Genomic DNA, 13,270 nt, shown 5'->3' with positions numbered 1-13,270 from the left:
AAAGACAGTAAAGTCAATCTCAGAAGAACATAAGGGTTAATTAATTGGACAAAAAGCTGTGGTATATATCGGGATATGTGCACACTCATTAAACTGCAGAAACTACACATGGATATTTTAAACTCTTGGCCCGTGTTCACCTACCACTCTGAGTTCCAGAACTCCAGGCAGTATTTTCTTGTCTTTGAGCCCATCTTGATCCTTCCATCCCTGTCTATAACTCTCTCTATCTTTTTGCTTGCCACCATGTGTGTTTGCAGCGCCGTTCGGCATTTTGCATGTTGATTAGCAGGGTCCAAATCATGGTGACGACCAATTAATCTCTGTGCTCCTAGCCTGGCTCAACACTGCCATGTAATTAAATCAATAGTGCCCCTATACAAACCAAATCACTTCTGCTCTCTGTGCCCGTCGTTTGGGGCCCGTTATTTGCCTGGTGGGATCACAGAAAAGGGCAGCCTGCAGAGGGGGCATGCAGTGCCAATCACTGCAAATTACAATGGGCACTTCAGCTAAAAACAAGGTAGTGTGAGTGGGAAGGGATGGAGGAAATGCAGAGAACTGCTGAACCACTTTTACATGCCAGTCAGAATGTGCATGCACTCTTTCCATAACAACTCATGGTTACACTTTATTTTAAGGGGTACTTATTACAGTGTAATTATACATTTAAGTACTGAGTAATATTAATTAACTACAAGTACTTACTACATGGTTAGGATTAGGGTTTGGGTTACTTGTATGTAATTATGCATAATTTATTGTTGTTATTATAATAGTAAGTACATGTAACGTGTAACAAGGACACCTTAAAATAAAGTGTTACTCAATTCACTAAAACACAAACTAAATAACCGAAATAAATAATCTAAATAACTAACTAATTTAATAACTAATAGCTAAATAACTAAAGGGAATTAACGACAATTGTTCACTACACTCAATGTTATTTCAGCAACAAGGTTTCAAATGTTGACATCTGGGTTATTATAGTTAACTAAAACTAACAAATATTAAAACATTGTCAGTATACTCTGGTACTAAAATTTGTTAACTGAAATAAAATAAAATAAAAAATAAATAAACATTTTTTCAGCTAGTTGCCAATGCAGCATTTCTCATTTGCAAACTATATTTAAAAACTATACAGACATGTTAGAAAAATAGAAATGACAAAAACACAGAAAAAAATTACGACAACAAAAAATGAAAAAAATATAATAAAAATAAATAAATAATACAAATTTTAATGAAAATGGAAAATATAAAAATAAAAACAAATAAAAAATATCAATAAAATCTATATTAGTATCTCAGTGATACAGTGGTTGGCACATTAATAAATACAATAATAAGAATAATATTTCTGAATATAATGGATATAATATTTATTGTATTCGACTATATATATATATATATATATATATATATATAATAAAAATGAAAAATAAACTAAAAATAAAAACAGAAAAACTACTAAAACAAAAATAAAAATAAAATAAATAAATATAATTAAAATGGAAAATATTAAAATAAAACTACTTCAAAATATTAATAAAATGTATATTAGTATTTCAATGATACTAAAACAACTGGTTGGCACATTAATAAATAGTAATAATAATAATGCCTGAATATAATGAATATAATACTCATTGTATTCAAATATAATAGTATATATTATTACATTCATTAATATACAATATATTAAATAAAATGAACCTAATGACTACATTAAAATAATATAATATAATAGCATATAATATCATACATATATTAAAATAATAAAATATAATAATAATGTTAAAAACTGGGTGTAATTTTGCACTCTTGTGAACTAAAAATATAATTTCCATCGATTTTAAATACATTTTCAACTCAATAAAATGGACTACAATAAATGAATATGACATGAAGTATTTAGTAAATTTAAAGTATATTTACTTAAATTAGTATAAATAAATAATTAATTAAACATATAAACAATATAATTAAAATAAAGTATATTTAAATGAAGAATAAAACAGAAAACTGCAATTAACTGAATTAAACAAAATTAAATTATAAATTTGACACCAGCTACTTTATCCATATCTTAGCTCTCAGAATAGATGCAGGTGTATTTGTGGCACCTGGTTCTAGTCCTTTTAGTGAATATGGCAATAAAACGACGCACACAGCGCAAGTAACGGCGCTATCAGCAGGCACAACTCATTCTTAGTGTCATCCTTGTGTGTTTACTGTTGACAGATTACAGCATCTGTATGTCTTGCAGAGAGACTGTGCCTTCGAGTTGTCGCTACTTGTCACTTTTTGCTTCTCCAACAATGCCAAGGCATCTGAAATTCAAACAGTGATAGCAGGGTGTCCGTGTATGATTGAAGATCTCAGCTCACATAGTCTGCCAGTCTGCAACAGCGCCTGTTTCCAGCTAACTGATGGAGAGGAAGGAGGTACAGGAAGAAAGAAAGAAAGAAAGAAGCCAGCCGTGACCAAGGGCTGGACGTTCTTACCGTAAAGCTGCCAGACCCGAATCTTGTCTTCATAAGGGAGGTTGTACTTGAGAGGGTCGCCCACTGGCCCCTGGTAGTAAGGGCGCATGATGGACTCAATGGCAGAGGTGTGTGCGAGCCCTATGGCGTGGCCAAACTCATGCACCGCCACTGCGAAAAGGTCCATTCCGTGAGAATCTGAGGAGAAAAGACAGAATAACGCAGAATTGTTAAAGAAAAAACTTTTTTCTTCACTATAACAAACCAGAGGAAGAAAGTATTGCTTAGATCAGAGGTTTTAAAACTGGGGTCCGCAGAAACCCAGACACCAAGCTAAATAAGATATGCGAAAACGTTACGAGAATAACAGTGTAAAGTAAAATAAAATAAAATAAATCTGTAAATGATGATAAATAAATATCAAATAAACAAAGACCACCTCTGAGTTGTTCAGAAAGAAATAGTGGAAAAAATATAAAATAAAAATATGTTTTAAAAATTTATATAAAATGAAAAAATTTAATAAATGAATTTTAATTATACAAATAATAAATTAAAATTTTTACATTATTTAAATCATGAAATAAATGACAAATTATTTAATTTTATTGATGGCTATAGTTTTATCTTTCACTTTAGGTTTACACATTTAACAGTACTCTATAAGTGAGTAGAACTAATTTCAATATATTAATTTATATAAAATAAATATATTTTATATAAATTAATATAAAATGAAAAAAAAAATTAATAAATGAATAATGATTACACAAATTATAAATTAGAATTTTTTACATTATTTAAATCATGAAATAAATCACAAATTATTTTATTTTACTGATTCCCATAGATTTATATTTCACTTTAGGTTTACACATTTGACAGTACACTATAAGTGTGTAGAAATAATTTCAATATATTAATTCATACAAATACATATTGTGACCCTGGACCACAAAACCAGTTAAATGGGTCAATTTGTCGAAACTGAGATTTATACTTCAGCTGATAAATAAGCTGAATAAATAAGCTTTCCATTGATGTATGGTTGGTTAGGATAGGACAATATTTGGCTGAGATACAACTATTTGAAAATCTGGAATCTGAGGGTGCAAAAAAATCTAAATATTGAGAAAATCGCCCTTTAAAGTTGTCCAAATGAAGTCCTTAGCAATGCATATTACTAATCAAAAATTAAGTTTTGATATATTTATGGTAAGAAATTTACAAAATATCTTCATGGAACAACATGATCTTTACTTAAAGATATATCCTAATGATTTTTGGCATTAAAGAAAAATTATAATTTTGACCCATACAATGTATGTTTGGCTATATGTATAATAAAACCATGTGGTTAGCAAATCTCACATAATTTGATGTGCAAGAATTCGATGAGATCTCTGACTTGGCAATTATGAGCATAGTTTGAGGCATTATTAAGAAACATGCAAGGAGAACAATCTGCGAAGACCTCAGCAATTTGCTCTCCATATAATCTGAAACTGAAAACAGTTTTCTTTTGTGATATTTCTGTCCTTTTGAACATCAAACAGCTTGTTTCATAAGGATGAAGACATCCAGTGCAATTATGTCCTGGAAATCACGGTGATTACATTGGGAATAGTTCAGGATGTCCACCCACATTGTCATTTTCAACACAATGAGCTGGTGATTGACAGGGAGGACTGCGCCATTAAACGTTACTCACCTTTTTCATTATCTCACTTTAGTACACAGAAAGATCCGTGCGATGCAGCCAGCCATAAAACATTCACACTTTTCTGTTAAATGGCCCCTAGGGATGGCAACAAAAACGCAGCCAGAGCCAGGAAAGTGGCATCGGATTTGGTGGAATAGAGAGAGAGAGACAAACAGACAGGAAGAGATCTAAAGACAGAATAGGACCTTGGGCTCTACAAACTGTGAAAATGCCAAAACGTGTGACAGTTGCCTTACGCTGCAGGTCTGTAAAAGCAGAACAGAACACAGCTAGTCGAGCTCCTCTGAGCAAAACGAGGATTAAATCGGTGACTTGCTCATTAAGATTACGACTCAAAAGGAGCTGTGTATCACTAACGGAGACTCGGCTCCCTCATGTGGTTACCTGTTTTTTTGGCATTAGCATAATGCACTTCAAAGATTACGCAAAACAAAAGAGGCCGGGTCCTGATGGATTTTCACTTGATGAGGAAAGTCAACAACGCAGGCATAATCTCAAATCGTAAAAGTGTCTTTTAAAGGAACAATACAGCTGAAAATGAACATTCTCATATCATTTTTACTTACCCTCATGTCATTTCAAACACATATGACTTTCATTCTTCTGTGCATCTTACAGAAATAGCTCACCCCCCAAAAATGAAAATTTGCCAAAAATGTACCCTCAGGTCATCCAAGATGTAGATGAGTTTGTTTCTTCATCAAAACAGATTTGGAGAAATTTAGCATTACATCACTTGCTCACCAATGGATCCTCCGCAGTGAATGGGTGCCGTCCGAATGAGAGTTTGAACAGCTGATGAAAACATCACAATAAGCCACAAGTAATCCACATGACTCCAGTCGATCATTTGTGGAGCGAAACAACTAAATATGAGTCCTTTATCCAAAATCTCCAGTGAAAAATCTGAATCAGGAGAGAAATATGCACAAATAAGGCATTGTGCGAGTACAATCCAAAACAGTTCCAAATAAATATGTCTGGGAATTTTGATGTGAGAGGACAATAGGTGAAGGATTTTTCACTGTTATGATTTATGGACTCGTATTTTAAAGTTAAAATGCCTTATGAGGCATTTGTTTCTTACAAACACACAGCTTTTTAACTTCACAAGATGTTAATTGATGGACTGGAGTCGTGTGGATCATTGCAATGTTTTTATCAGCTGTTTGGACTCTCATTCTGACGGCACCCATTTACTGCAGAGGATCCATTGGTGAGCAAGCGATTTAATGCAAAATTTCCCCAAATCTGTTCTGATAAAGAAACAAATCTACATCTCGGATGGCCTGTGGGTGAATACATTTTATTTTTGGGTGAATCATTCTTTTAAAATGAGAAACACTTTTCATACAAGTTTAGAGGGAGATGAGGGTGAGTAATAAATGTCAGACATTTTATTTTTGGCTGCACTGTCCCTTTAAGCTAACACACATTTAGAGAATTTAGACTCATGACTGATGAGTTTTACCCCGTGTCTCGTTAGCAACTGCTGTATCTGACTGCTAGAGGCTGATTTGTTTAGCACAAGCTAGCGATTCATCCAGATGAACTTTGCGCAGATCGGGGTCCAAAGGAGGAGACGTGGAGGATGACAGATGGATGTGAAGCAATCTGATTAAGACCTTACGCACTGGAAACATCTGGTACATGGCAGCCTAGAGCAACAAGCTGAAGGTGTCTGTCACAGATGACTGAAATAAATGAGTGTAAACTATTTTAAGACTGAAATTTAGCCTGTGCATGTTAACAGTTTGGCCGTGGATTTCAGAAGCCTGTCTGAGTGAAGGTTAAGGTATTAAAGTACCTTCTGTTCAGTAAACAAATACATATGTTTAGGATTATCAGATCAGAATGGCTTTAATGGAATAGTTCACCCAAAAATGGAAAATCTGTTATCAACTGCTCACCCTTATGTCCTTCTAAACCCACATAAGTTTCTGTCTTGTTGTACTGGTTGCTCTTTTTGCAATAAATTGTGGTGGCTTTCAAGCTTCAACAAGATGCAAAAGCACAGTAAAAGTATCACAGACATATGCATATTTCAAATCTTCCAAAACAACATGATAGCTTTGTGTCAGAAACCACTTATTCAATTAGATTCTTCACAACTCTTAATTATGAATCAAGAAACTGAATCATTTTTTGAGTCATTCATTCATTCATTAATGAATTCAGTTTTTGAGTTTAAATAGCTTTTCAACATCTTTTCAAAGAAATGTGAATCCAGTTCACAAAACAGGTCTGAATGATTTGTTTGTGAATCAAACTGATCTGTTTCTGAAGTTAAACTGACTCAATAATGTAGTCATATGGATTCAAACGAAGAGTTAAATGAACTACTTTTATAATATAATTGTGCTTTTGTGAACAATTTATTGCAACTGCATGTAAAAGAATAGCCAATATAACTCATCAAAATTTCTCCTTTTATGTCACACAGAAAAAAAGGAATACATACTAGTTTTGAAGGACATGAGGATGAGTAAACAACGAAAGTATTTTGATTTTTGGTTGAACTAATCTGTTAAAGTCAGTGAAGCATAGACAGAAAGTTGATTTCCTAAAATAACCTTCTTCTGAAGGTAAAAGGTCTCTCTTTCTTGCAGTGTGTTTTCAGAAAGGAAATCAACAATAGTCACCGCTAATGACTGGCGGCTCGCTAAAATGGACGATAATGGACCAGGGTTTTCTGCCTCATTTTGTCATGCACACACGAAAACGTGGACATGCACATAAACATTAAATACAATAGTGAATCACAGGCTTAGGCCAAATTGCGAAAAGTTGATCAAAAACCACCTGCTTAATGAGCCTTTTGTTTTGGCCACAACAATCAGTCTGCATTAGTGAGCAGCCAATGCAGGCATAATTAATAAAAGCAATCTGCCTGCTGTCATAACAACAGAGACACGCCTGTGATTCCACTCGCATGACCCATGGGAAAACGGGACGCCTCCGCTGCTGTGCAACAAGTATGAGGATAGCTGCAATCTCAAACAGAGCAGTTTGGATTCTGTCTAATCTCCATTAAGAGTTAATTACACTGTACACACAACAGAACTTCCTCTTTCCTGTTTCTTTCCGCTGTTCCCTCAAAGAGAAAGTTCTTGTTATGTCAAAAACGATATGCCTACAGTTCTCCAGACTGAGCTGGAGGGAGAGAGAAACAGGGAAAGGGAAGCAGGTTTGCATGATAAAGCTTGTCTTTTTTATGGAGTTCAGTCATCTGAACATTAAAAACGTATATTCTTGACATCTTAAAAATAATTCATTTTAATGCGAAAATGTATGCCTTTTTGTTACCTAATGATTTAAAAAATCATCATTAGGTGTTTCTTTTGAAACAAACAGCACTAAAAGTCAATAATAAAACTGAAATCACAGTGCAAGTTTTTACCTGTTGTCTATAATAGACGTGCGTGCAAGTTACGTTCGCAGCAGAAGGAGGCTGTGTGTGCATTTCTATCAGGATCACATTAATTATTTACACCCTTTGGCGGCACCATGCTGTAAACTACTAAGTTCTTCCTCACCTTCGAAACAATACATCCAGCTCTTTATTTTAGCATTACTTCACGTTTCGTCACTTTGAAGAGGCAGAACATTTTCTTTAAGAATGGACAAAATGACGCTGATGACTCAACTAACTCAAAGAATTAGTCAAGCTGTCAAACCGCAAAAAAGACAAACTTTACTGAAGAAAAAATGGCCTATACATTCTTTATCTGCTAGGCTATGATTATAAAAGGTTTCATTTTTTTGTGTGCGGCTGAGTGTGTATTTACTACCGTTCAAAATTTGCCTTCAGCAAGATTTTTTTTTTTAAAGAAATGAATAATTTTATCAAGCATTGAACATTTAAAAAAGACATAATGTAACAAATTATTTCTATTTCAAATAAAAGCTGTTCTTGAAAAAATCCCAAAAAATTAAGCAGAAGAATTGTTTTAAACACAATACAAGTAAATAACTAAATTGTCATATTAGAATGATTTCTGAAGAATCATTATATATATTAAAATATATATGATTTTATATATGTATATAAAATACATGTATTATTTTTGTATTATATATTAAAATATATATGTTAAAATGCTTTATTGTTTACACTCCATACCCCATAAAGACAAAAATCAGATTTGGTCTTTACTCAGATTTTTGCCTTGTTGTTAGGGGTATAAAGTGTTGATTAATACAAAAATAAATAACATAATAATTTATAAAATAATAATTTAAGGCATTTTAGCATGAGGCAACATAAAGGGAGTCTGATATATAAACAGTCCAAAACCCCCCCCAAAAAATCAGATAGTCTTGTTGGATAATCTTAGAGGGCAGATGGAAAGCCAAAAATAACACAGTGAATTAGTAAATTTTGGGCTGAAATCTTGGGCTTGTTACAACGGCCCATAATGAATAATGGCTGGTGATGACGAGTTAGGAATAATTGATGACCATATGGGAAGTGCAGGTGCAGGTGGTCATTAGATGGACAGCTAATGAAGCGAAAACATGGAAATGACCGTGTTATGTTGAAGGGTCAGTTGATCACACACAAAGGCCTGTCTTCAGCAAGATTGAGAGACGGAGGAGGGGGTCCGGCGCTCAGCTGTGTATGTCGAGACAGTATAAGTGGGTGACGAAAGGCTTGTGATTTTTAAGCAGGACTTTCCCTCCCCATTTCTCTCTCCCTCATTTTCTTTCTCTCTTCATTCAATCCTTCATATTATAGCTGCACCTGCCAAAGGATGGAGCAAACAGCTGCTCATCTGATGGGGGGCCTAATTGGGGCAGACTCTACGGCTGTTCATGAGCATATGGCCCATAGCCACAAGAGAGCAGAGTAGGGATGCAAAGGGTCGTTTGAACCAATTCCATCAGGGTTCACTGACTGGGCAGGATGGTGTAAAAGGAACCCCACCTGCACCCATGCTAATTATCAACCTTGTGGTTAGCCCAGCCTCTCGGCAAACGTGCACTTTTGGCTTCCAAAGAGGTGCATCTTGGAGATGGTCGAGTCGGGTTATGGCTCAAGAGAGAGAAGAATGAGATTTCAGACAGGCCCTGCCTCTTGGGCAGCAGATCCTGTTTTGGAGTACTGCACACAAAATGTCTCTATTACCTGACAGAAGAAGATGGCCTGAGAAATCACACCTGTTTCTGTGACAGTCCGAGACAAAAAAAAAAAAAAAAAGCGCCAGAGGAGTGGACAGCACTCTTTTTAGCTAGTCAAACCCTTAGCCAGTCAAAAACAATCTTTGCCTGTCAATCATTTGTCAACGGTTATATATAGTGACTTTTTGGTACAGGAACCATACAATATTTTTGTACTTTCATTTTTATATTAATTTTAATACTTATCCTTCAAATTGCAAAAGAGAAAAAAATATATACTTTTAGTGATTTGACCAGTTCTCCTGCTTTGAAACTGTTTTGAGACCAGTAAGATTTTTTTTTTTTAATGATTACTTTTATTCCGCAAGGACACATTCAATTAATCAAAAGTGAGAGCAAAGCCTTTTACGTTGTTACAAAACATTTCTATTTCAAATAAATGCTGTTCTTTTGAACTTTTTGTTAATCAAAAATCCTGAAAAAAAAGTATTAGGGTTTTCACAAAAATATTAAGCAGCACAACTATTTTCAACATTGATAATAATAAGAAATAACAAGAGCACTAAATCAGCATATTAGCATGAATTCTGAAGGATCAAGTGACACTAAATACAGGAGTACTGACTACTGAAAATTCAGCTTTGCCATAAAGGACTAAATTATATTTTAAAATATATTAAAATAGAGCACTGTTATTTTAAATTGTAATAATATTTCCCAACAATACTGTTTTTACTGTATTTCTGATCAAATAAATGCAGCATTGTTGATCATAAGCTTTTTGGCCAATGAATGAAAAAAAGAAAAAAAAAAGAATAAATTAATAAAAAAAAAGATACAGAGCTCCTTGGATGAACAAAGCAAAAAATTTCCTCTCATTCATATATCTTATTCTGTCTTACCTGGCGATCTGAAGGTCCAGGCTTCATCATCATCAAAGTGTGTGTCACCCGCTGTGAATCGTTCTCCGGGAAAGAATGCGTGGGCTACTGTGCCACCGGGTCCGTCGAAAGGGTATCCGTCATTATGATCCGCTTTGGTGAAATCAATCTGAATGTCTGCCTCATTCCCCGCCACCTCATGGAAGTTGAGAGGAGCAATGTCACTCCACACTTTCAGGGCATAGTACATAAGAGCCCGCACCATGTCCCGGCCCAGCAAAGCTGACTCCTTTGGAAACGTCCTTACCCTGTGAGAGCAGAAACATGAGTTCATGTTTGAAACAATGGCTTGAAATAGACAAGAATCCCTTTGTAGGACCACCGACAGTGCTAGAAGATAAATTCAACACCGCTTTGAACGCATAAATAGGACAAGTCATGCGGTGGGCTGTCAAAAACAGTTCTGAAAGCCCATCTCGCGGCTCTTTCTAACTCAGAGTTAGTTCCATGGTAATGCAGTTAGGAGTTACAAACATCTTCTTCCTATCTTTTCTCTTTCACTCAAGGTAATTCGGAAACAAGTAAGGGTGATTTGGAGGTCCACTACACCCCACAATCATGGTAATCACTTCCTCCAAGGGCAATTTGAGCCCTCTTTCAGAGGGTACAGAGAAAGATCGATGAGAAATTAATTTCAGAGTGCCAGCCCAGTAAGTGCCCACTAAAAAGTGTGCCCTCTGAACAAAATACACTTATCCTTTCTGCACAAGCATCGGGTTCAGGCATTCCATTACATTTGCAGAACATTGACTCTCCCAATGGAGTTATTAGAGCACTTTGGGTGCTGGTAGCGTATTTGCACCGATTGCTCAAGGTCAGCATGTAGATTCAGCCAAGTTCTATTGCAGTACATGTGATAACGGCTGAGTTTACAGTGGGTTGGTTCAAAAGGAAAGGTTGGAGATGCACAGTAGTGCTGTGCCAAGGTCAGTGCTGCCCCTAGCTGCATTTACAATGAGCTAAGTGACCTCTTTGTGTGCTAACATTCTCTCTGTGATGTGCTACACGGTTTATACATTAATTCATCTCACCCTGTTGCTCTTCTGCTTGACTTGTGCCAGATATGCAGTAAACATCCTAAGCATTTCTCAACAGCAAAGAATACATATCTAAAGGTTGAAAGGTACAAATTTTCTCAAAATTGCAAACAATTCCAAACAAAATTGCTCAGGTTCATGGTGTAGCCTAGCCTAAAATAATCTAGGTCAAGTGTTGCAAAGGAAATGTGCCAAAACATATGTATTTTAAATGCAAAAAAAATAAATAAATAAAAATAAAATAAATTATATAGATAGATAGATAGATAGATAGTAGTCAACATTTGAAGTGGATCAAAAGAGTTCATCAAAGTTGTCCTGAGACAAGAACGCATTTTTGTTTAGAGTTTTAAGACAACTTTGATGAAAGGTTTTGATTCACTTCAAATGTTGACTAGTGCATATATATATATATATAATATTGTGCTGCACACACATACACAAACTTGTTGTCAATGCTGCCCCGTGACTGTTATTAATAAAATAGCCTAGATACTAGATTCGCTACATTATATTACTCAGCAATGAGGTGGTAAACTAGCTATTTTTGAAGTAACTAAACACGGATTGATTGTTTGTAGAGAGAGACACGCAGACTATTTCCTATTTCCATATACTTACTATGTACGTACAGGTGTATGTACCTATTAGTTAATGTACAGAATAAGTTATGTGGTTCTCAAGTTGGCGCTATAAACATGGACCAAGGTACTTATTGAGTAATTGATGGTAGATGGTACATAGTAAGTATATGGAAATAGGACTGTAAAATAAAGTGCACCATTTTACATAAACATTACACAGGAATTACCAATTCTTCAAACTTTGTAAGCACTGTTGTGGAGAGCAATTTAACATTAACACAAACTTGTTTGTAAGTACTACATATTTACCACGTGTATACCAAGTACAGTATGTGTCTTGTTTGTTACCACATAATAGCACATTTTTTTTCCGCAGGTGCTACACATTTACCATGTACATATCATTAGTATGTACAGTAATGTGTCTTATTAGTTACCATATACGGATACTGTAAGGACGTGCCTGTTTGTACCCACTTGTCCGTAAGTACTACATATTTACCATGTATATACATTAGTAAGTATAGTAAAGTATCTAATTAGTTACCATGTACAGGCACTAACTGTAAGTGACCGTTATTACCCACAATTGTCTGTATGTACAATCTAATTACCATGCATGTACGACTGTTAAATACAGCTGTGTTTCTTATTTGTTACCATGTACATACATCTCAGGTAAGTACCTTGTGTTACCACTCATTTGCCTGTAGGTACAAGATATTTACCATGTATGTACCTGTCACAGCTTACGGGGAGCACGGGAACCAGGAACGAGGAGACGAGGAATTAACAACACGGGAGTTTAATATTCAGACAGGAACACAAATCACAGGTAGGGTAGACACTTAAAGACCGACAAACACTAACTGAAAGGACTGGGGCTTATAAAGACAAGACAATCAAGGAACTAAGGAGACACACCTGGAATCAAATTAAACAATCAAAGGGAGACAGAAACTGGGAGGGGGCCGGCAGACAGAGACCAGGGAGACGACGAAGGAGGGAGGAGCCAGGGAGGAGACAGGAGGGACCCGGAGCAGGAGGAGCCTGGCAGGACCCAGGCCACAGCTATGATGATGGCCCTCCGACCGAGGGAGGAGCCATGGAGGAAGAATGGCCTCCGACTCCAGGGGGCCGACCAACGGCGGCGGAGCAGGTGGTGGAGGAGCCCGAGGCGGAGACGGAGAGCCGACGAGCCAGGGGGATGCCGAGGATCCGGGGGGTCAAGGTGGAGCCGAGTTCTCTGGCGACCGAGGGGAAGGCGGAGCTCCGGAGATCCGCGGCGAAGCCGGAGCGACTGAGGACCAAGGTGGAGCTGGCGGGAGGAAGGAGCCCAACTGAGCCGGTGGGACGGAGCGACGAGGTGCAG

The 13,270-nt window shown here is 36.1% G+C and overlaps 1 protein-coding gene across 3 annotated transcripts in view; it reads right to left on the bottom strand.

Moving 5' to 3' along the window:
• Nucleotides 1-13,270, bottom strand: part of mmp17a (matrix metallopeptidase 17a) — a 74,499-nt gene that overhangs the window by 11,902 nt on the left and 49,327 nt on the right. For all 3 annotated transcript variants that reach the window (XM_058758895.1, XM_058758897.1, XM_058758896.1), the window contains exons 4-5: nt 10,239-10,525; nt 2,514-2,690 (exon numbers count right to left, since the gene is read on the bottom strand). In XM_058758895.1, the coding sequence (XP_058614878.1) occupies nt 2,514-2,690; nt 10,239-10,525 (464 nt within the window). The remainder of the gene's footprint in view (nt 1-2,513; nt 2,691-10,238; nt 10,526-13,270) is intronic.

This window comes from Onychostoma macrolepis, chromosome 21, assembly GCF_012432095.1.
Source record: "Onychostoma macrolepis isolate SWU-2019 chromosome 21, ASM1243209v1, whole genome shotgun sequence".
NCBI classification, from domain to species: Eukaryota; Metazoa; Chordata; class Actinopteri; order Cypriniformes; family Cyprinidae; genus Onychostoma; species Onychostoma macrolepis.
This window is presented reverse-complemented; position numbering and strand designations above follow the sequence as displayed.